General features: G+C 42.9%; 2 protein-coding genes across 10 annotated transcripts in view; one reads left to right on the top strand and one right to left on the bottom strand.

Annotated features, from left to right (window-relative positions):
* LOC134294930 (nuclear mitotic apparatus protein 1-like) overlaps window positions 1–10,937 on the bottom strand; it is a gene marked incomplete at its 3' end in the record, with an annotated part of 39,840 nt that extends 28,903 nt beyond the window's left edge. Inside the window, 1 exon segment of the mRNA XM_062966826.1 lies at window positions 10,681–10,937.
* Window positions 10,935–21,228, top strand: lrrc51 (leucine rich repeat containing 51). Of its 9 annotated transcripts, none has more exons than XM_062966822.1 (6): window positions 10,935–11,068; window positions 16,002–16,027; window positions 16,751–16,843; window positions 18,202–18,407; window positions 19,790–19,938; window positions 21,029–21,228. In XM_062966822.1, the coding sequence occupies exons 3-6, from the start codon at window positions 16,759–16,761 to the stop codon at window positions 21,168–21,170; spliced, it is 582 nt and encodes a 193-aa protein (XP_062822892.1). In that variant the 5' UTR covers window positions 10,935–11,068; window positions 16,002–16,027; window positions 16,751–16,758; the 3' UTR covers window positions 21,171–21,228. The 9 variants fall into 9 exon arrangements, with proteins under 9 accessions (XP_062822892.1, XP_062822891.1, XP_062822890.1 ...); XM_008123005.3 differs by lacking the exon at window positions 10,935–11,068 and adding an exon at window positions 11,412–11,464 and having other exon boundaries at window positions 16,002–16,063; XM_008123003.3 differs by lacking the exon at window positions 10,935–11,068 and adding an exon at window positions 11,415–11,464.
* Window positions 21,229–22,279: the final 1,051 nt, after the last annotated feature.

The raw sequence follows: 22,279 nt of genomic DNA, 5'->3' as shown, positions 1-22,279 counted from the left end.
AGAGGTTACCACCACCACTGAAACTAACAGGTCAGTATAATAATGCCAGAAGTAGACCTTGACATGAGTTGGCCCTGTAATAAAGACTTAAGGACTTGGTACTTTTCCAGCACAGGAACACAGTTAACATAAACATAAGGCAAGTGAGTTACCATATTTCATGCTAGTCGCTTAAACAATAAAGAACCAATAAATTGATGGAATATAAAGAACTACCCCCTGGAAGATAAGAAGAAGAAGATTTTATTTGTATTCCTCCCTATCTCCCCAGGGGAACTCAGGGTGGATTCTAACAAACAAAAAACATAGAGGGAAACATTCAATGCCTCAAGACAGGTATAAACATGAATATATTAATGACCCACCCAATCCCAAAGCGAACTGACAACAAACAACTAATTATAACATAAAACTTAACATTACAGTTAAGTAAAATTATATATAACCATAAAAACATGAACCTCACTTAACAGAGCTAAGATAAGAAGCAATTCGTTTAAACCCCCACCACCACCACCTTTTTTTCTCTTTTGCTGCCTGCTGAACTGCAAGATATCCCTTTGCAACTGCTCATTAGAAACAGCTGTTTGAAAAAGGCACATTCCTGCAAGGGCCCCAGGGACCTTGAACACTGCCCAATGTGGCAAACCCTGCAAGGAAAGGAGGCCACAGAGAAAGACAGGCCTGCTTTGCCTTTTGCTAGGACTGCCCTCCTGCCCTCCAGAATGAGATAGTGAGGCCCCAGTATCCTCTGAGGCCATAACAGGTCCACTGCTTAAAGCAGGCTCCACCTCAGCAGTTAATTGCTCTCTTGGCACACACTCAAGAGACTTTCCCTAGCAGAGAAACACATAGCAGCCATATTTCAAGGGTGCCTAACATTAGCTGAAATGCCTATAACTAGGAGTTCTGCCTTTTGAGACCAGTACATAAGGTTGGGGAGTAAAATCTTAACCACTTTTTAAATTTGAAAGTTCTCCCTTACACAATACTCTTGATCTGTGACTGTAACAATAAAATTCATCCTTTAGCATTTGTAAATAAACCTTACACAGGAATTTAAAAAAAATTGAGGCCAGTGTGACTAACAGAATTCTACAGATGAAAGGTGCCCTTGGGCTATCCAATCCAACCCCAACCCCTATCAACAGATAGCCATCCAGCTTTTGTTTATAGTATTATAGAGTTGAAAGGGACCCCAAAAGGCCACCCAGTCCAACCCCTTCCACCATGCAGGAAGACACAACCCAAACGCTTTCAGCAGACTGCCATGCAGCTTCTGTTTAAAGACCTCCAGAGAAGGAAGGAGACTTTGCCAGACTCCCAAGCAGTATATTGTCTGCCTTTTAAAAACCCTGGTGAAAGGGGAAGTTAAGCTAATAACCAATGTAGAGACACCTCACACCCCCTCTGTATGTCCTGATCCAGATTAGGGCTGTGTGTGCTTGCAAGGAAGGCCTGGATCCAGGTGACAGCTGTCTCATCTTGCTGTGAAGTAAGGAAGACATAGGTTTCAAAGCTAGGTTTAATGTAAAGCTGTGAAGTAAGGAAGACCCTTTGTTTCAAAGCTAGGTTTAACGTATGGCAGTCCAATTTCAAGTGATCCGAGGCTTCCCCAATGAGAGTGCTGGATGGCCACTATCTGTAATATGGACTGCTCAGCTGTTCTCCAGAGAGGCCTGTCGCAAGTCTCTTTAAGTGAAAAGCACTCAAGGGGAAGTTGCCGCCTCGATGCCCCCTCCATTGCCCACAACAAGGAGGGAAGGGCTTGGCAAAAGGACTGGGGATAAAGAGAAAAGGGGCAATGATCTATATACTACCCTCAGATAATATCCAGGGCTGCCATCTGGCCACATTGCCAATAATCCATGAAAAAGCAATTAAGCAATGCTTTAGTATAAAGTAATCCAGACAAGTATTCCTGCTCTGTGATTGGTTCACCAATACTCAAATTGTACACAAGGCCTGTTAGCCATTTACAGTGTGCTGATTTCAACTACATCCTTATAACCATCTGACAGATTTACTATGTATATACTCCAGAGAAACCACATGTTTTGCAGAAATCTAAATCATATATAGAATTCATACACACAGAGAGAGACCCCTAAGGTTAGCATCACATTTTACTGACATATTATTTATTTATTACATTTCTATATTGCTTTTCTCACCCCGGGGGGACTCAAAGTGGTTTACAACGTAATAAATAGCAAAATTCAATGCTTCACATATATGCAAAAATACATCTCATATCTAAAATAACATATCACTGTAGATTAAAACCATTTAAACTATAAAACATCAGACACAGACATAAACATAAAACATTTTAGACATTGCACCAATACCGAGGGTGTTATTTAATTACTTGATTATTGCAATGACTCCCCAAATGCTTGCTTAAACAGCCAAGTTTTGAGTTGTTTTCTAAATGTCAGGAGAGAGGAGCCGATCAAATCTCGGTGGGGAGGGAGTTCCACAGCCGAGGGGCCACCACTGAGAAGACCCTGTTTCTCGTCCCCGCCAATCACACCTGTGAGAGCGCTGGGTCCGACAGCAGGGCTTCCCCAGCCGATCTTAGTGCTCTAACTGACTCATAGAGGGGGATGCATTCAGACAGGTAAGTTGGACCGGAACCATTTAGAGATTTATAGGCCACAGTCAGTACTTTGAATTGTACTAGGTAGCAGACTGGCAGCCAGTGGAGCTGACACAATTGGGGGGGGGGGGGGGGTTGCATGCTCCCTGTATGCTGCTCTAGTAAGAAAGTTGGCTGCCGCCCGTTGGACTACTTGAAGCTTCCGATCAATCTTCAAAGGCAACCCACATAGAGCATGTTGCAGTAGTCAGGCGCAGCTGGCGCACAAGTTTTAATTGTGCGAATGCTCCTATGGGCACTGCTGAAACCTGAAGTTACAACTTCAGCGATAAGTCCAGGAGAACTCCTAAGCTGCGAACCCATGTCTGCAGGGGGAGTGTAACCCCGTCCAGCACAGGCTGTAACTCTATAATCTGTTCGGCCTTGCGACTGACCAGGAGTACCTCTGCGCTTGAGCAGCATGATTATTTTCTTTTTGTTTCTTTCTATAAACTCTCACAAACACATTTAATCTTAGAATATGACAAATTAGATTACAAAATGCTTAGGGCTACCCCATTGTATTAAAACCACAATGAGAAATATGGCACATTATTTGCCAAATCTGTACTCAGGCCTCCCTACCATTTTAAAAATCCAGAATATTCAATGAGCCTATCTAGTCCCACAGAAGAGCCATCTGTAATTATAACCCTGGGAAACATAATAATTTCTTTGGCTCAGAGCACAGCTTGAATATACATAGCACCTTTCCATCTCACAAACTAAGGACCATAAACAGCATGTCAGAGGATGGTGTGGCTCCCACACTGACAGAAAAGCAGGATAGACATTAAATACAGAGAAGATACCTACTCCTTACTCTCACTCATGAACTGTATTACAGTTCCCCTCAGCCAATTAAAAAAAGAAAAGAACAAAGAACAAAGTGTTAAGGCACACAACTTTATGAAAGAGGTGAAGCATCTAAGGTACTCTAAAGTGTGACAAAAACATTTCAGTGCTCATGGGAATTACAACCAGACCGTCACATTTGCTGAGGTTAGAGGCACAGTACCCCAGTGAAAGTGGAAAACCATGAATAAAGAACAGCTTTTCTATTTGAACTGAGAGAACATTTATCTATGAATTTCTAGGTCCGCCAGTATGCCTCTATGATCAGCTTCTTCTTGGAGCTGACCATGGAATCACACCAGAGAATGAAGAGAGAACAATGTAATCACATCTGTGAATAATCAAACTGCAAAAGCCAAACCCACACTGTGGAAGATTGGCTGCAGTTTATAATCTCAGTGCCACAGACGTGACGGGTAGTCTTCCTGACTTTGCAGTGGTATGTGCAGTGGGATTCTTGTAATCCAGCATGCTGCTGACAGGTCATAGTAACATATGAAACACTAAGAAAGTGTTTATATACTGTAAATATATTCTACCAGGGAAGGAGATGTTTAAAAGGAAAATTGAGGAGGTTATTTCTGGTTCCACAATGAAAGCATGAGGAAACAAATCCACGCTATACTTAAGAAAATAGGTTTTATAGGTTGTAACACTGGTGTTCTGTAAATGTCTTTAATTACTATCACCCAGCAACAGATACTTTTGGCCTTTTTAGAAAACAGACTCATCAAGAAGAATTTGTTTTTGATTCCATGTGTCTCTTGCAGAAGCAAAAACCCTGCTAGCCAATCCTCTGTGGTAGTATATGGGTTTCATGACCAGAGACAGACAGGATCCTCTGTAGATACTGCGCCAGCCTACATGCTATCTCATCGAATTTCAAATGGCTACGGTTTATCTGTTCCACCTGATGTTGTTCACAACCAAAAACATTAGAAAATGAGGTGTTTCTCCAATATTGGCAGAGAAAAGCAATTGCCCTGACATAGTGTCATTATCCAGAAATAAAACAGGTATGTTTTTTTTTTGGGGGGGGGGGGGAGAGAAAGGGATCAAAGTGCATTCAGAGCAACCAAAATACGCAGCCATACTGTTTTTCCCACAGCTTCTTCTTAATAAATAGCTACCGTTCGCAATTTCAGTAAGTGCCAGAGTGGCTCAATTGAGGAAGACTTGGCCATCCTGAGTTTGCAAGAAAGAAAAGCAAGAGGATAGTAAGAGAACTGTGTAAGTTCACATATGGCAATGCTCACATACCCTTGCTTACTCCAAGTAAGCAACCAGTTCTTCTGTGTAGTCACTGTGACTCATACCTGAGAGATCAGCCAGTTCATTTACCAGGAAGGAAATAACTAGGTCACAAAAAAAGCCAACTTCAACTTCTTTGAACTTTCTGGCTGTAAATTTTCCTTGTCTTGGTCCACAATGTCTAAATGCTCTCCAGAGGCAGCAAGCTACTTTCTGAACTAAATCCAGATCACCACTTGTAAAATGTAATTCAACTTGTTCACAAGACCTAAGCCTGTGGTGCAAGACAAAATTCAACAGAAGCCACTGCATAGGCCTAGTTTGGAGTTCTACATTGCTAGAAATATACTCTTAGATACATACCATTCCTGTTAATGCCTTAACTACACAGTCTGTGCAGTTTGTTTCCTAAATGGAAAATCTATAATTTGGGATTTATTCTGTATAAAATTCACACTTGGTTGATTTGTCTAGTAAACAACTTTTTCAGTGCAGGAAAAAAACATTTGATGCAGAGGAATTAAAATATATCTCTTGAAATCTCATTTTCTTCACAGAAAATGCCAGTTTTGCATAAACTAATCACATGCAAATTTTGCACGAAGTAAGTCCAACATCACATACAGCCTTCAAAAACTGCAGTAGGGATAAATTTGCTGAAATCTGTTGTTGCTACATTGAAGGAGCACCCAGAAAAATAATTACACTTGTATTAAAAGGGAGGTCTCCCTGACACTCAGTCACAACTCTAGCTGATGTCAGAAGATGCTAAAAAGTATCAGCAATAGCCAGTGTGTCATGGGTGCTCAAGGTACTTATTCATAGCACACCCAACACAACTGGACTTACCAGCTGGACTGCCTGATTCAGCCAGAAACCATTCTTGAATTCTTAGGGCACTGACACAAAGGATGACCTTGCTCTTCACGTGTGACCACTTCCAATCATAAATAGTGTCTATTTGAGACAAAATGATCATCATGATGCCTAAAATAACGTTGTAATCTATTTATATATAGGCCGGGTGTTTATCTTGCTGGAGTGCTTTTGCATAGCAGGGGGTTACACTGGATGGCCTTTGGAGTCTCTTCCAACTCAAGGATTCTATGATTTATGCCTGTGTATTTATGCCTGTGTGCGTTTATGCCGGTGGTTCAGCAGGTTAAACAACTGAGCTGCTGAACTTGGTGACCGAAAGATCAGCAGTTCAAATCTGCGGAGGGGGGTGAGCTTCCACTGTTAATCCCAGCTTCTGCTAACCTAGCAGTTTGAAAATATAAAAATGTGAGTAGATCAATAGGTACCACTCCGGCAAAAAGGTAACAGCGCTCCATGCGGTCATGCCGGCCACATGAACTTGGAGGTGTCTATGGACAACGCTGGCTCTTCGGCTTAGAAATGGAGATGAGCATCAATCCTCAGAGTTGGACATGTCAGGGGAAAACCTTTACCTTTATTTTCAAATTGGCCCTTGGAGTCTCTTCCAACCCGAGGAAGGTATGATTTATGCCTATTTATTTTCAAATCGGTTTACAGTTTGATTTGCTGTTGTGCCTTCATATTATCGGCAACTTGCAGCGACTTTAATGTGAACTTATCACAGGGTTTTTCTTGCCAGACTATGTTTAGAGAGGGCTTTGTCTTTGAAGCTGAGAGTGTATGCCTTGCCCAAAGTCACCAAATGGGTTTCCATCACTGGCCAGGGGAAGGGATCCAATTTCCAAATGCAAGCCAGGATAGAATGCTGAAAGAGTGGTTGAGGAAGAGAGCCAAAAGGTCTCCAGCATAACATGGAATTTTTAAGGCTTGGACTCCTTCCAGTAATGGACTGAGCAACCACTGCTTCAATGTATACAAGGCAGAGAAACACAATCATTCCCTTTTGAGGAATGTTGCTGGTAACACCGAGAAGTCTTTCAACAACTATCCTGCTCTCTCTTTGAAATCATCACCCACTGACTAATCAACCACTGCATCCTGCCTTTTGCCGTTTACATCCACTGCCCCTTCTTAAGTTCTTAAACTTTGCCTCAAGCCCCACTGTGAAGGTGCTTTCTGTAAACCACCACATCCCTCTTCGGCTGCCAAATGCCTCCATTTCCTTAACAGCTCCTTTCTACACTTTCCACCTTTGTCATTTGTATTCCACCTGTCAGTACATCAAAGTAATGGAGAGCAAGCCCATTATTTTCATTCATGTTCCATACAGAGTCTGCTGCCACTTAACATTGTATTCGAGGAATAAAAAACCTTCCTTTACAAGAAACTAGAATTTTTATTAAAACCACTTTAGAATCTTGACATACTTTCCATTTCATGACACATTGGAAAAAAAAGCCACACTATTAACTACATGCTAACTTGCTCAATTCCCACAGCTGTACAGTGCTAGGCTTAAAGTAGGGGTGACCAAATGGCAGTTATCTGAGATGTCCTTTTCTGAAACACAACCAATGAGCTATGATTCACTGCCTGTTTTTACAAACAAACAGTCTTTTAAATTTAAAATAATACAGAGCAGAGAAATGTTGTGAAATTGGAAGTAGAAGGGCATTATGGAAACAAAACGTTATGGTTAGTATTTCCTTCCATCTTCTACACCAGGGGTTCTCAAACTTTTTCAGCCTCAGAGCCCTTTTTGAATCAAAAGTTTTTCTGGAGCCCCAAGAAATGTTTATATATTATCATGCAGGAAAAGCACCATCAAAGCATTCCCAACAGATGGCCACTCAGACTTTGTAATAACAACAATAATAAGAGCAACCCCAAGGGCCATCCCGTCCAACCCCCTTCTGCCATGCAGGAAAGGCCCAAAGCATCCCGAACAGATGGCCACCCAGACTTTGTAAAGGAAAGAAAAAAAGGCTTGGGGGGGGGGGCAAGGGTGGCGGGGGGAGGAGCAGGAAAGAGGAAGGAAAGCTTGGAGGGGGAGGGAACTGTGGAACCATGGAGCCCCACAGTATACTTCGTGGAGCACCAAGAACTCTGTTGAGCATACTTTGAGAACCCCTGTTCTACGCTATTTCTTCACTCAGCTAAAATCAGGAGAGGCGATGGACAGCAGCAGCAGCAGCAGCACAAGGAAAGTGGGATGCACCAGGGAAGCGGCTTGGGAAAACTCTTGCTTTATTTACTTATAGATTGGTTCATACAGAAGATTTATGACCTCCTAGTGCCTTGATGCAAGGTGGCTTCCAACCTGGCTTGGATGGGGAACCACTAGTACAGATTGTGTACATCTTGCACACTGTATATGACCAATGAACAAATATTCATTGAAGAAGTAACTGGCTGGGTATGGACACATTAATAAAGGACACAGTATTCCACCAACACAGCAAAAAATGCAGACATGTGACAGGCAGCTTTCCTAGTATTTGCTATGCAGGAAGGACTAGCAAACTGAGGCTCTCTGGATGTTGCTGAACTACAACTCCTATGAATCCATAGCTTAGGCTGACAATAAGAGTTGCAGTCTAATAACATCTAGAGTAGACTTTTTTCCCTCTGGAGAAAATAATTGTCACATCTCACAGTAAAACATTCTATCTAGAATGCTTGGAGAAGCCTTAGCAACCTCTCAAAGATCTGAGAATTTTCAGAGAACCTGGTTGATAAACCCTGATCTAGAGGGATACCGTTTACCACCCCCCCCCCCATTTAAAATATACAGCTAAGACTTATAATTTAGACTGCAAATGTGTCGCAAGACTAGAAATGGAGGTAGAACACAGCCACAGACCACAGGATTGATATATGGGCACATAAGGTTTGAAGGACTTAGTATACATTCTATAGAAGACACTTTACAGATTGGATAGAAATATAAGGTGTCCTATGGAGAACAGCACTGTGAATCAAGAAAGGTCTGTGAATGAATTGTAGTCCCTCATTGCAGATGCACAGTCGACTATCTAACAGTGTGAGCATTTCAATTTATATTACATGGTCAAGAAATTAAAAATCTAGAAAACATGTATTTATTTAAGAGATATACCTCCCTTGGATACAATGCGAGTACCCCCCTCCCCTTTTCCTTCTTTCATTAATGACAACTTTTGTGGGCTACATGACTTGTACTGTATTTCAGAATGCAAAACAAGACCTGTGCACTTCTGCCCACTGGGAAATATGGGACCTTTTAAACATGGAAATCTGTCTTCTATATATCACGTTGGAGCCCTAGTCATCCAGCCATTAACAGGTAGTCCCTAAGTTACAAACATCCAACTTATAAATGACTCCTAGTTAAGAATAGGGCTGAGACAACAGGAAGTGAGAGAAAACTACCCCCTAGGAAGGGAAATTCACTCATTATCATGGGGGAAATGGGTTCTTTCTCCAATCCTTGTTTCCCCAACAAGTGAATTTTTCCAAAATCCAATTATCACAGAGACAAAAGGTGAGATGGAATCTTCTGAACAGAGGTAAGTGTTTCATCCTGAGCTAAACTTTCAGCCGCCTTCCTAAGGTAGATTTTGACTCAGAGCAGTTTTTGGCCAACCCTCCTAAGGTAAATATTTCAGACTGAGGTAAATGTGCCATCCTGAGGTAAACTGAGAGAGGGTGGGTTAAACATTAAGTTTTATTATTATTAAACTGTCAGTTTCTTTCCTGAGTAAATGTGCCATCCTGAGGTAAAATTTCGCCTGCTCTCCTGATACAAATGTGCCATTCTGAGGTAAATGTGCTTTCCTGAGGTAAATCGCTGGCTTCCATCCTGAGGTAAATGTGCCATCCTAAGGCAAGCTAAAATTTACCTCAGGGTGGCACATTTACCTCAGGAAGGAAGCCAACAGTTTACCTCAGCATGACATTTACCTCAGTCTGACATATTTGCCTCAGAATAGAACAATTTCAGCCTGAAGTAAATGTGCCATCCTGAGGTAAATCTTCAGCCGTTCTCCTGAGGTAAATGTGCCATGCTGAGGTATATTGTAGGCTTCCTTCCTGAGGTAAATGTGCCAGCGTGAGGTAAATATTTCAGACTGAGGTAAATATATCATCCTGAGGTAAATCGTTGGCTTCTTTCCTGAGAAGTATTTCAGACTGAGGTAACCCTTCAGCTGCTTTCCTGAGGTAAATATTTCAGACTGAGACAAAGGTGCCATCCTGAGGTAAATTGTCAGGTTCCTTCCTGAGGTAAATGTGCAATCCTGAGGTAAACTGCCGGCTTCTTTCCTGTGTAAATGTCCCATCCTGAGGTAAATGTTTCAGATTGAAGTAAATGTGCCATCCTGAGGTAAATGTTCACCTGCCCTCCTGAGATAAATGTGCCATCCTGAGGTAAATTGCTGGCTTCTTTCCTGAGTAAATATCCCATCCTGATGTAAATGTTCACCTGCTCTCCTGAGCTAAATGTCCCATCCAGCGGTGAATCGCTGGCTTCCTTCCTGAAGTAAATGTGCCGTCCTGAGGTAAGTCTTCAAACACTCTCCTGAGGTAAAATATATCTCAGGGTGGCATATTTACCTCAGAAAGGAATCCAGCAATTTACCTGAGAATGACACATTTACCTCAGTCTGACATATTTGCCTCAGAATAGAACAATTTCGGACTGAAGTAATGTGCCATCTTCCTTTCTGAGGTAAATGTGCCACCCTGAGGTACATGTTTCAGATCGAGGTAAAACTTCAGCCGCTCTCCTGAGGTAAATATTTCATACTGAATCAACGTGCCACCCTGAAGTAAACTGTCAGCTGCCTTCCCGAGGTAAATGTTTCAGGTTGTAAATGGTCGCAAATGTCTTAAATGGTCGGCTTCCTTCCTCGGGTAAACGTGTCATCCTGAGGGACGTCTTCTTCAGCCGCTCTCCTGAGGTCTTTCTTCCTCTGGCGCCATTTCCCAGCTGCCTCCCTGAGGTAAACACGTCAGGCCGAGTTCCTGAGGTAAACACTTCATCCATCTCCCCCCTCTCCCCGTCCGCCACGTACCTCGAGAGACGCTTCTCCTCCCCCTCCGCCTCGAGGCCTAGCCGGACCCCTTCGCGGGTCAAGCGCCTCCCCTCCGGATTGGCTGCCTCTTCTTTCTCCTTCTCCTCCTCTCGCGGCGCTTGTGACGGCCAAGATGGCGCCTGCTTCGGCCTCACCGCGACGACAATAAGCGCATCCGGTGGCGGAGCTGAAGGAGGAACTACGTCTCCCGGCGTCCCTTGCGCCACTGCCGGAAGAACCGCACGAGGCGGAGTGGCTTCCTATGGAGACTGCGCTTCCGATGGGGGCGTGGCTTGGCCCAATTAGGGGGCGTGCCTTCTGCGTAGGAGGTGTGGCTTGGCCCTGATCCGCTGAGGAGGCGAGGCTTTTGCACTGGGACGCTAAGGAGGTGTGTCTTCCTATGGAGGGGCGTGGCTTCGCTCTGACACGCTAAGGAGGCGTGGCTTTGGCGTGGCTTTGGCGTGGCTCGCTAAGGAGGCGTGGCTTCCTATGTAGGAGGCTTAGCTTTGCTCTGAGATGCTTATAAGTAGGCGTGGCTTCCTAAGCAGGGGGGCGTGGCTTTGCACTCGGACGCCAAAGAGGCGTAGCTTCCTCCTAGTCCGGAGAGGGGCGTGGCTTAGCCCTGTGGGCGCGAAGGGGGCGTGGCCTCCCTGGTACCGCCGATCCTTATTGGCTCGCGCAGAGCCATCACCCTCTTTGGCCCCGCCCCACGGTGTGTTTCTGTTGCCGTGGCAACGCCCCGCCCCTGCAGTGTCCTGGGCTTCAGGCAGCACAGGCAGAGATGGTGAGTCTGGGGGGGGGAAAAAAGTAACTTTTCCTATCTGAGGCGAATCAATCCACATAAAAGACATTTAAAGGGAAAGAGTGGGAGTAAGAAAAGCCCAATATTCCCTTTTTTTAAAAAAATAAATAAATCAGAATTTAGGGAAGTTACTTTTTATGGACTACAACTCCCAGAATCCCCTGTCATGGTCAATTCCAGGAAATAGGGTTCAGGCTTCTAGCATATAGCCACCTGCACAGAAAGTTACTTTTTTGGACTATCACAGTGTATGTATGTATGTTTGTCAATTGGATTTGTCCATTTGTACCAACCACAAAGGCTCCCAAATGGCGTGATGGATCAGGACCAAACACAGTACACGGGTTTTATATTATCCCAGTTAAAATAACTGGGATTTCAATTGCAAAAGCCACCCTGTTTCGGGGAGAGAGAACCCTAAAAGTATAAAATAACAATATATAGATAGAAAGGATTAGCTGCTGGCCTCTAGGATTGTATGTATGCAATGCTCAGATGCACCCACAAGAGGGCAGCGTATGGATAGAAAGGATCGGCCATTAGGTTTGTATGTATGCAATGCTCAGATGCATCCACAAGAAGGTGGTGTATAGATAGAAAGGATTATCCTCTAGGTTTGTATGTATGCAATGCTCAGATGCATCCACAAGAAGGTGGTGTATAGATAGAAAGGATTAGCCTCTAGGTTTGTATGTATGCAATGCTCAGATGCATCCACAAGAAGGTGGTGTATAGATAGAAAGGATTAGCCTCTAGGTTTGTATGTATGCAATGCTCAGATGCATCCACAAGAAGGTGGTGTATAGATAGAAAGGATTAGCCTCTGGGTTTGTATTTATGCAATGCTCAGATGTATCCACAAGGGGGTGGTGTATAGATAGAAAGGATCAGCCTCAAGGATTGTATATATGCAATGCTCAGATGCATCCACAAGAGGGCAGCGTATAGATAGAAAGGATCAGCCTCAAGGATTGTATGTATGCAATGCTCAGATGCATCCACAAGAGGGCAGCGTATAGATAGAAAGGATTAGCCTCTAGGTTTATATGTATGCAGTGCTTAGATGCATCCACAAGAGAGCAACATATAGATAGAAAGGATCAGCCTCTAGGTTTATATGTATGCAGTGCTTAGATGCATCCACAAGGGGGCGACATATAGATAGAAAGGATCAGCCTCTAGGATTATATGTATGCAGTGCTTAGATGCATCGACAAGAGGACGGCGTATAGATAGAAAGGATTAGCCTCTAGGTTTGTATGTATGCAGTGCTTAGATGCATCCACAAGGGGGCGACATATAGATAGAAAGGATCAGCCTCTAGGTTTATATGTATGCAGTGCTTAGATGCATCCACAAGAGGGCAGCGTATAGATAGAAAGGATTAGCCTCTAGGTTTGTATGTATGCAGTGCTTAGATGCATCCACAAGGGGGCGACATATAGATAGAAAGGATCAGCCTCTAGGTTTATATGTATGCAGTGCTTAGATGCATCCACAAGGGGGCGACATATAGATAGAAAGGATCAGCCTCTAGGTTTATATGTATGCAGTGCTTAGATGCATCCACAAGAGGGCGGCGTATAGATAGAAAGGATTAGCCTGTAGGTTTATATGTATGCAGTGCTTAGATGCATCCACAAGAGGGCGGCGTATAGATAGAAAGGATTAGCCTCTAGGTTTATATGTATGCAGTGCTTAGATGCATCCACAAGAGGGCGGCGTATAGATAGAAAGGATTAGCCTGTAGGTTTATATGTATGCAGTGCTTAGATGCATCCACAAGAGGGCGGCGTATAGATAGAAAGGATCAGCCTCTAGGTTTATATGTATGCAGTGCTTAGATGCATCCACAAGAGGGCGGCGTATAGATAGAAAGGATTAGCCTGTAGGTTTATATGTATGCAGTGCTTAGATGCATCCACAAGAGGGTGGCGTATAGATAGAAAGGATTAGCCTCTAGGTTTGTATGTATGCAGTGCTTAGATGCGTCCACAAGAGGGCGGCGTATAGATAGAAAGGATTGGCACTAGTTATGTATATGTGCAATGCTTAGATACATCCACCAGAGGGCAGCATATAGTTAGAAAGGATTGACCTCTAGGTTTGTATGCATGCAGCACTCAGATGCCACCACAAGAGAACAGTATGTAGATAGTAGAGATGTGCTCCAATTTTTTTCCTTCATTTCCTTCGTGCTATCATTTCGTTTCGACCGTTTGTCTACAGAAAAAGAATGAGGACATTTTCGTAGGAAATGAGAGGTGAAACAAAAATTAAATCCGCACAGTCATCATGCCTGCTTTTCCTTTTCGTTTTTGTTTGCAGGTCCTGACAAAGGGCTGCTTTCCCATTACAGCTGATATGCGCCAATGGGTGTTAATAATAATATTAATATAAATAACTATAGTTATTCTGGGACCCTAAGCTGAGTCTGGGAGAGAAGTGCCTCCCCATTACATCTGATGTGTGCCAATGGGTCTCAATCTATATATATAAAAGAGTGATGGCATCACGGCAGTGGACAAAACAACGAAAGTAAACACCCCACAACCTCGAAAATTGACAACACAACCCCTCATCCATGCCTCTAGGTTGATACAACAAAAAGAAAAGAAAAATAAAGTCCTAATTTGAGAGAGAGGAATAATTGCTTTTATCCAATTGCTGCCAGTTAGAAGGCTAAGCTCCTCTCACTTGGTCTCCTAGCAACCCACTCAGCCCAGGGGACCCTTTACCTTAACTACCACCAATTCCTCAATACTTTATTTCCCATACCACCATACTTCGCCACAGCAACGTGTGGCCGGGCACAGCTAGTAATATTTATATATATATTAATAACAATAGCTACTCTGGGACACTAAGCTGAGTCTGGGAGAGGAGTGACTCCCCATGACATCTGATCTGTGCCAATGGGTCTCAATAATATTTATATATATATTAATAACAATAGCTACTCTGGGACACTAAGCTGAGTCTGGGAGAGGAGTGCCTCCCCATTACATCTGATGTGAGCCAATGGGTGTTAATAATAATATTAATATACATATTAATAACGATAGCTACTCTGGAACCCTAAGCTGAGTCTGGGAGAGGAGTGTCTCCCCATGACATCTGATGTGTGCCAATGGGTCTCAATAATAATAATAATAATAATAATAATAATAATAATAATAATAATATAGCTACTCTGGAACCCTAAGCTGAGTCTGGGAGAGGAGTGCCTCCCCATGACATCTGATGTGTGCCAATGGGTCTCAATAATAATAATAATAATAATAATAATAATAATAATAATAATAATATATTCGTATGTCCCTGCTCCCTGTGGTCTCCATTCCCTTATCTTTCTCACCCGAGTTTTAATCTCTGTATTCATGCGGCCGGCCCTGTTTTTACTGTTTTTTGTGATTTGCGTTATAGTGTATATTGTATATTATTATTTACTGTATCGTTTATTGCTCTATATTATGTTGTATTCATACTTGTTATATTGTTTTGCTCTGGGCATGGCCCCATGTAAGCCGCCCCGAGTCCCCACTGGGGAGATGGTGGCGGGGTATAAATAAAGTTTTATTATTATTATTATTATTATTATTATTATTATTATTATTATTATAACAATAGCTACTCAGAGACCCTAAGCTGAATCTGGGAGAGGAGTGCCTCCCCATGACATCTGATGTGTGCCAATGGGTCTCAATAATAATAATAATAATAATAATAATAATAATAATAATAATAATAATAATAATAATAATATAATGATAGCTACTCTGGAACCCTAAGCCGAGTCTGGGAGAGGAGTGCTTTCCCATAACATCTGATGCGTGCCAATGGGTGTGTGTGTGTGTGTATATATATATATATATATATATATCGAGTAGGTATCATAATATCGATACCTACTCTGGGACCCTAAGCTGATTCTGCGTGCCGATGGGTGATTTTATATATATATATATATATATATGTAACGATACCTACTCTGGGACCCTAACCTGAGCCTGGGAGAGGAGTGCCTCCCCATGACATCTGATATGTGACAATGGGTCTCAATAATAATAATAATAATATACATATAAATAATATATAAACGATGCCTACTCTGGAACCCTAAGCTGAGTCTCGGAGAGAAGTGCCTTCCCATGACAGCTGATGTGTACTAACAGTGTTAATAATAATAATAATATTAATAACAATAGTACTCTGGGGAAGACCCAAACCTTTTAAAAGTTGGTGGGCTAAAAGGGGTCGAAATGCCCTCCGTGTGTGGTGATTTTCACCCCTCTAGCACAAAAACCGAGTTGGGGATGAGCCTCATGGCACGAACATTTTCGTGATTTTCATTAGCTGGATGAAAATTTGTGTTGTATAGGCGGCCCATTGTCGTTAGCGGGAACCAAATACGAAATGAAACAAACAGCGATTCCATACAAAAGCACAACACTAGTAGATAGATAAGAGTGTATATGCAAGTAAAATTTTAAATTTTTTAAATTTCTCTCTTCTCCAGGCGAACTCTGCCTTGTCTTATCCCAGGTGGGTCGCTGTGTTTACCCAGCCTTTCCTTTGAAGGTCTGTAGAGTTGCTTGGGCCCATTCCTTGTATTGTTTCTGGTGTGGTTAGCCGCCTTGGCTCTCTTCTTTTGGATAGAAAAAGTGGGGTATAAGTATAATAATAATAACAATAATAACACACCATAGGATATATGGACTTTGAGCCATGGCAGTTCGAGTGGAGTCAAGCATTATGATGATGATGATGTTTATGTTTATGCTAACAAAAGGGAGTCCTGTGTCTGAACGTGCTCAGTATAATCAAATTACAACTCCTCCCACGCTAAAGAGGTACAGGCATGGGCAAACTTTGGTGGTCCAGGTGTTTTGGACTCCAACACCCACCATTCCTAACAGCCTCAGGCCCTTTCCTTTTCCCCCTCAGCCGCTTAAGTTGTAGTCTTGTGATTGTACTGAGCATGTTCAGTCGCTGGACTCCTTTTTGTTAGCAGTTTGCATCAGACTTCAGTGGAGCGGCTGAGGGGGAAAAGGAAAGGGCCTGAGGCTGTTAGGAATGGTGGGAGTTGGTGTCCAAAACACCTGGACCACCAAAGTTTGCCCATGCTTGGTCCAGGTATGGCCACCTGTTGGAGGTGCTTTGATTGGGTTTCTCCTGCATGGAGGCCATTTGGGGTTGGACTGGATGGCCTTTGGGGGTCTCGTCCAACTCTGTGATTCTATGACTTTCATGATTTTGGCAGCACAGTTGGAAAGATGTGCACACGGTGGCATTACAGTAAGGCCTCGCTCCAGGCTCCCCCGCTGGACTACTCCTTCCGCGGCATCAGCTTCATGCAAGGTAGGATTCCCGGATTCCCATCCGCACTGCGGAATTTAATGCAGTTTGACACCACTTGGCTCGATGCTGTTGAATCTTAAGAGTTGTCGTTTCGCGAGGCCTTTTAGTGCCAGTGTCTCACGATAGTCACAACACCCACCATTCTGGACCTTGACGGTTAAAGTGGTGTCAAACTGGATTAATTCTGCAGCGTAGACACATCCTGAAGGCGTAGCACTAATTCAGTTTGATACCACAGATGGATAGCTATCTGTTGGAATCACTAATAATATATTATATGACGGGCAACCTTTTGCGCTTGGTGTGTCAAAATTCACTAAAAAAAACCTAGCATGACTTGGGTGATGTGTCACTTCGAGAAAAACTATACATAATTTCACAATATGTATAGTTTAAATAACAAAAATATATAATTGTAATATATAACTGTATTCAATAAATCAAAAACTATTTACTACCATTATTTCCATGTACAACAATCTACGGTACCTCTTGCAGTTTCCACGCTGATTTCTCTCTATTCTAGTTTCAATGTAGTCATGAATAATGAATAATATAATAATAATAATAATAATAATGACATGATAATATACTACAAATATATACTAGCTGTGCCCGGCCACGCGTTGCTGTGGCAAAGTGGTGGTGGTATTGGTTAAAAATTGTTGTGTAATTTTTATTTGACGTTATTTGTATTTTTTATTAATTTTATTATAAGTTATCTTTTTATTTATTATATTTTATTATTTTCTTGTAATATTTTTAGTTATTTTCTGTTATTATAGTATTTTATTGTATTAATTTTTTAGTGTTTTTATTTTTTTTTAGTGTTTTTTATTATTTTTTATTGGGTTGCTAGGAGACCAAGTAGGAGGAGCTTAGCCTTCTAACTGGCAGCAATTGGATAAAAGCAATTATTCCTCTCTCTCTCTAATTAGGACTTTATTTTTCTTTTCTTTTTGTTGTATCAACCTAGAGGCGTGGATGATGGGTTGTGTCGTCCAATTTCGAGGTTGGGGGGCCTGTAGTTTTGTTGTTTTGTGGGTCGCCGTGATGCCATCACTCTTTTATATATATAGATATATATATATAGATAGATAGATAGATAGATAGATAGATAGATAGATAGATAGATAAATGTAATGTGCATAATTCCCATGGAGTAAACAACAAAACCACTGGACCAAATCACACCAAATTTGGCCACAAAAGACATAGTCATCCAATCAATCTGCATGCAGCAGCGTGTCATCAAAAATGGCTAGGCGTGTCAGTGCTGACACGCGTGTCATAGGTTGGCCATCACTGGTATATACATATAATATTGATATTGAATGCCCCCCGCTTTTGCCCCGCAGACCTGCTGACGGAGGAGCCCCGGCCGGGCCTGAAGACCATCAAGCAGTCGGAGTCCGGGCGGCTGCTGACCCAAGCCGTCTGGCTCAACAACAACACCCTCAACGAACTGACCGACTTCCCAGAGATTCTTGGGAAGCTGCTGGAGTATCCAGAGGACATCTACTGGATCGACCTCTCCTTCAACGACCTGTCCAACATCGACCCGGTGCGGCCAGGTTGCCAACAACTGTCGCCCTGTCAAGCACAGGGGCCCATCCATCATTGCTTTGAATCTAGGGATGTATCATTATGCAGCTTGTAAAGCCAGTAGTTTTCCAATACATCCCTTATAGTCACTGATAGCTTAAGGACAACAATACTGCGAAATTTTACCAACTTGCTTTGACCATCAACTTAGTACTGAAACTGGGCTCAGCTTGGATTGGGACTGCGGACTTTGCTGCTGATGCTCAACTTTCCACTCTGTTCCTTCTGGGCTTTAGTGGGGACTTTTGTTTTTGTTTTCAGATTTAAAAAAAAATTATTATTATTATTATTATTAGTTGTGCCCGGCCACGCATTGCTGTGGTGTAGTCTGGTGGTTAGGATCCCTCTGGTTAGGAAGCAGCCTAGCTTTGAAGTTGCAAGGCTGTTCAGCGGTATTCAAGTTGGTAAGCAATTGGGGTTTTTCTGTTATTTGGACTTTATTTTTCTAGGTTTTTTTATTGGATGACTATGGCTTTTGTGGCCAAATTTGGTGTGATTTGGTTCGGTGGTTTTGTTGTTTACTCCATGGGAAAACACACATTGCATATATAGATAGATAGATAGTGGAGACTTCTCTTAATTTTCTCGCCGGCTCATGTTTATCGCTGATGACTGAGCTTAGCGAAATATACTAGTTAATTATATTATGTCTATTTAACTTAAATTACGTATTATTTTTATTTATTTTATGAGTTTATTTTGAGATGGTTTTATCCACTGTTTTGATTCGGATTATCATTGTTTCCGGCACTGAATATTTGCCATTTTGTTACTTTTGTTGGAAACCGCCCTGAGTCCCCTTGGGGAGATAGGGCAGGGTACAAATAAATAATAATATTAATAATTATTATTATACCACCTATGGGCCCCTGTCCATACATAAACACACCTATAGGTATGAAACATCCAGGCTTTGAAGCTGCAAGGCTACTCAATGGTATTCAAGTTAGCCAGCAATGGAATCCCCTAGGTATGAAGCAGCCAGGCTTTGAAGCTGCAAGGTCACTCCTTGAAAAGTGATGAGTATTTTGGCCAAATTTGGTGTCATTTGGCCCAGTGGTTTTGTTGTTAAATCGGTCATAATTATGCACATTACATTTCTCACACACACACACATATTTAGCAATGTATGTATCATTGTGATATTGTGAAGTAGGTGCTTTTCCAATACTTCACTTATATCACCTATGTGCCCCTTAAAAGTGAATGCCCCATCCGTGTGTGTGTATATATATAAAATACGCACACATGCATATATAGATGCCCACTTCATCTCAGTGGGGAGACCCTTTGTTCTTCCTACAATGAAAACCCTTAATGGGTCTCCCTGTTGTCTCACAGGTGCTGACCACCTACTACAACCTCCACAACCTCAACCTCCATGGGAACAGCATCCAAAGCCTCTCCGAAGTGGACAAACTGGCCGTCCTACCCCACCTGCGGAGTCTCACCCTCCACGGCAACCCCATCGAGGAGGAGAAGGGATACAGGTAACAACGGATGGGGCACACAGAGGAATCAGGGTCCCTCAAAGGCCATCCAGTCCAACCCCATTTCCACTAGACAGAAAGAGATGCTGTAGCAGGCTGTCGTGACTCAGCCACAGCATAGCCAGAGTGAGGATGAAGAAGGGGATTCTGGGTTTCAGATACAGGAGCCAGATGATGGGATGCAGGATGAATTTCAGGATGATGGCATGGAAATGGGAATGATACAGGCTGATTCAGAGGCTTGAGAAATGCAGCTTGAGCAGAATGAACTGTTGACCCAGCTGGCCATAGATAACAGCCAGGATGACATTCCCATGGGAATTAATGAGCAAGAGATGTCTCAAGCCCCGGTGTCTTCAGCCCCGGTTCAGGTGCAAGATAACGAGGACCTTGAAGGGGTGCCAGCATTATCTAGGGCGGACAGGTTGTTATGGAAGGGAGTTCAGCCTCGTAGGAGTGTAAGATTGGCAGGGAAGAGAGAGGCCTCCACAGGAAAGAGAACTGCATTTCTGGGTTGCTTTTAAAAGTGTGTGTTTTGAGATAGATTTTTGTCAAAGCAAATTCTCGCTTCATCGGAGTGGATGTTCCTGCTTCATGCCTAAGAGAAGTTCCCTGTTCTTGGATCTTTGAAACCTTTGGGCCTTTGTTCTTTGGGATCTATTGTTTACTGTTTTGGCTTATGGACTTGTGGATTCCTATGGCTTATGAAATATTGATTTCTATTGACTCTTTTACTACAATCTTGAAAACCTTATTACTGCCTGCTTTGATTTATATCTGCTTTTGCTCAATAAAACTACAAAAGACTTTCTCCTGTGTGTGACTGGATGTCTATAGCAAGGTGAACTATTCTGAGGTGCGACACAGGCATGGGCAAACTTGGGCCCTCCTTTCAGGTGTTTTGGATTCCAACTCCCACCATTCCTAACAGCCTCAGGCCCTTTCCTTTCCCCCCTCTGCCACTTAGGAATGGTGGGAGTTGGAGTCCAAAACACCTGGAAGGAGGGCCCAAGTTTGCCCATGCCTGATCTAGACTTGAGACTCGTATTGAGCTGCTGCATCCTTCTGCTGACTTTATCTTCCTCCGCAGGAGTTACGTGGTCTCCACTTTGCCCAACTTGAAGTCCTTCGACTTCAGCGGCGTCACGAAGCAGGACCGCTCCACGGCCAACGTCTGGCGGCGCATGAACATCAAGCCCAAGGTGGTGCGCAAGAAGCGGGACAACTTCTGAGACGGCGCTTGGGGACCATGGGACCTTCCGTTTAGAAATAAAGCCTTGGAGCAGCTTCGCTTGGCAGGTGATCCATAGGGACGCCAGGAAAGGAGCACCACGGCGGAGGGAAAATGCCCTAGAATGGGAGTTGTAGTACAGACACATACACAATTCCCACTCCTGCTTCAACTGGAGTTTCTCTGCTGCAAATAGTGCTGCAATCATGCCTTTCTTTTAGATGTTATCACACCCAAAATTCTTCACCCGCTCACTCCTCTTTCCAGCTGGAGTTTCCTTGCAGAAAATAGTGCTGCAATTATGCAATCTTTCAGGGGTTGTTAATAATGGGAGCCGCAGTACAACCACAGACACAATCCCCACTCCTGCTTCAACTGAAATTTCCCTACAGAAAATAGTGCTGCAACCATACAATTTTCCAGGTGTTGCAAAACTCCAACTCTCATTGTTCTTCATCCATTGGCTGTGGATAATAGAAGTTGCATTATCACATAAACAATTCCCTTTCCGTTGTCAAAGGCTTTCATGGATTGTTGTGTTTTCCAGGCTGTATGGCCATGTTTCAGATACCTCACAACCTCTGAGGATGCCTGCCATAGATGTGGGCGAAACGTCAGGAGAGAATACTTCTGGAACATGGCCATACAGCCCAGAAAACATACAACAACCCTGCAATTCCCTTTCCTCCTTTAACTGGAGCCTCAGACACCTATTTCTTACACCAAAGAGATTGCGCATAAGTGCACAGTAATGGAGTTTCAGCCACCGGTTAGTGAGTTGCACTGTTGAGCAATCCAATGTTCATTGTGCATTTCACATCAGTGTGTAAACGTATGTGTAAGTGCCGCCATGGACAATGTGTGCCAAGAACAACAAGGATCTCGCAATGTCGTATTTTAGGTCACAGAGTTCCTACTTATCTCACGGACGTTTCTGGGCCCGGCAAATAGTTGCTGCACAATGTTTACACAATTCACCTGCCCAACCAGAGGCAACTATCCACATGCAACGTTTTAGGTGACCAACTCGCAAAGTTTGACTTCCTTATGATAACGAAAAGCATCAACAAGGCCTAGTATGTCAGCCACCTTGTACTAAGGAAAATAGTC

This window comes from Anolis carolinensis, unplaced genomic scaffold (genome assembly GCF_035594765.1).
Source record: "Anolis carolinensis isolate JA03-04 unplaced genomic scaffold, rAnoCar3.1.pri scaffold_33, whole genome shotgun sequence".
In the NCBI taxonomy this organism is placed as follows: Eukaryota; Metazoa; Chordata; class Lepidosauria; order Squamata; family Dactyloidae; genus Anolis; species Anolis carolinensis.
This window is presented reverse-complemented; position numbering and strand designations above follow the sequence as displayed.

Excerpts from the sequence above, each read along its gene's own strand:
- lrrc51 (XM_062966819.1), top strand. The coding sequence starts at position 11,197 with ATGCTTATAAGTAGGCGTGGCTTCCTAAGCAGGGGGGCGTGGCTTTGC. Across the intron at positions 11,465-18,201 it reads AGGCAGCACAGGCAGAGATG|ACCTGCTGACGGAGGAGCCC; the intron begins GTGAGTCTGGGG and ends TTTGCCCCGCAG. Across the intron at positions 18,408-19,789 it reads ACCTGTCCAACATCGACCCG|GTGCTGACCACCTACTACAA; the intron begins GTGCGGCCAGGT and ends GTTGTCTCACAG.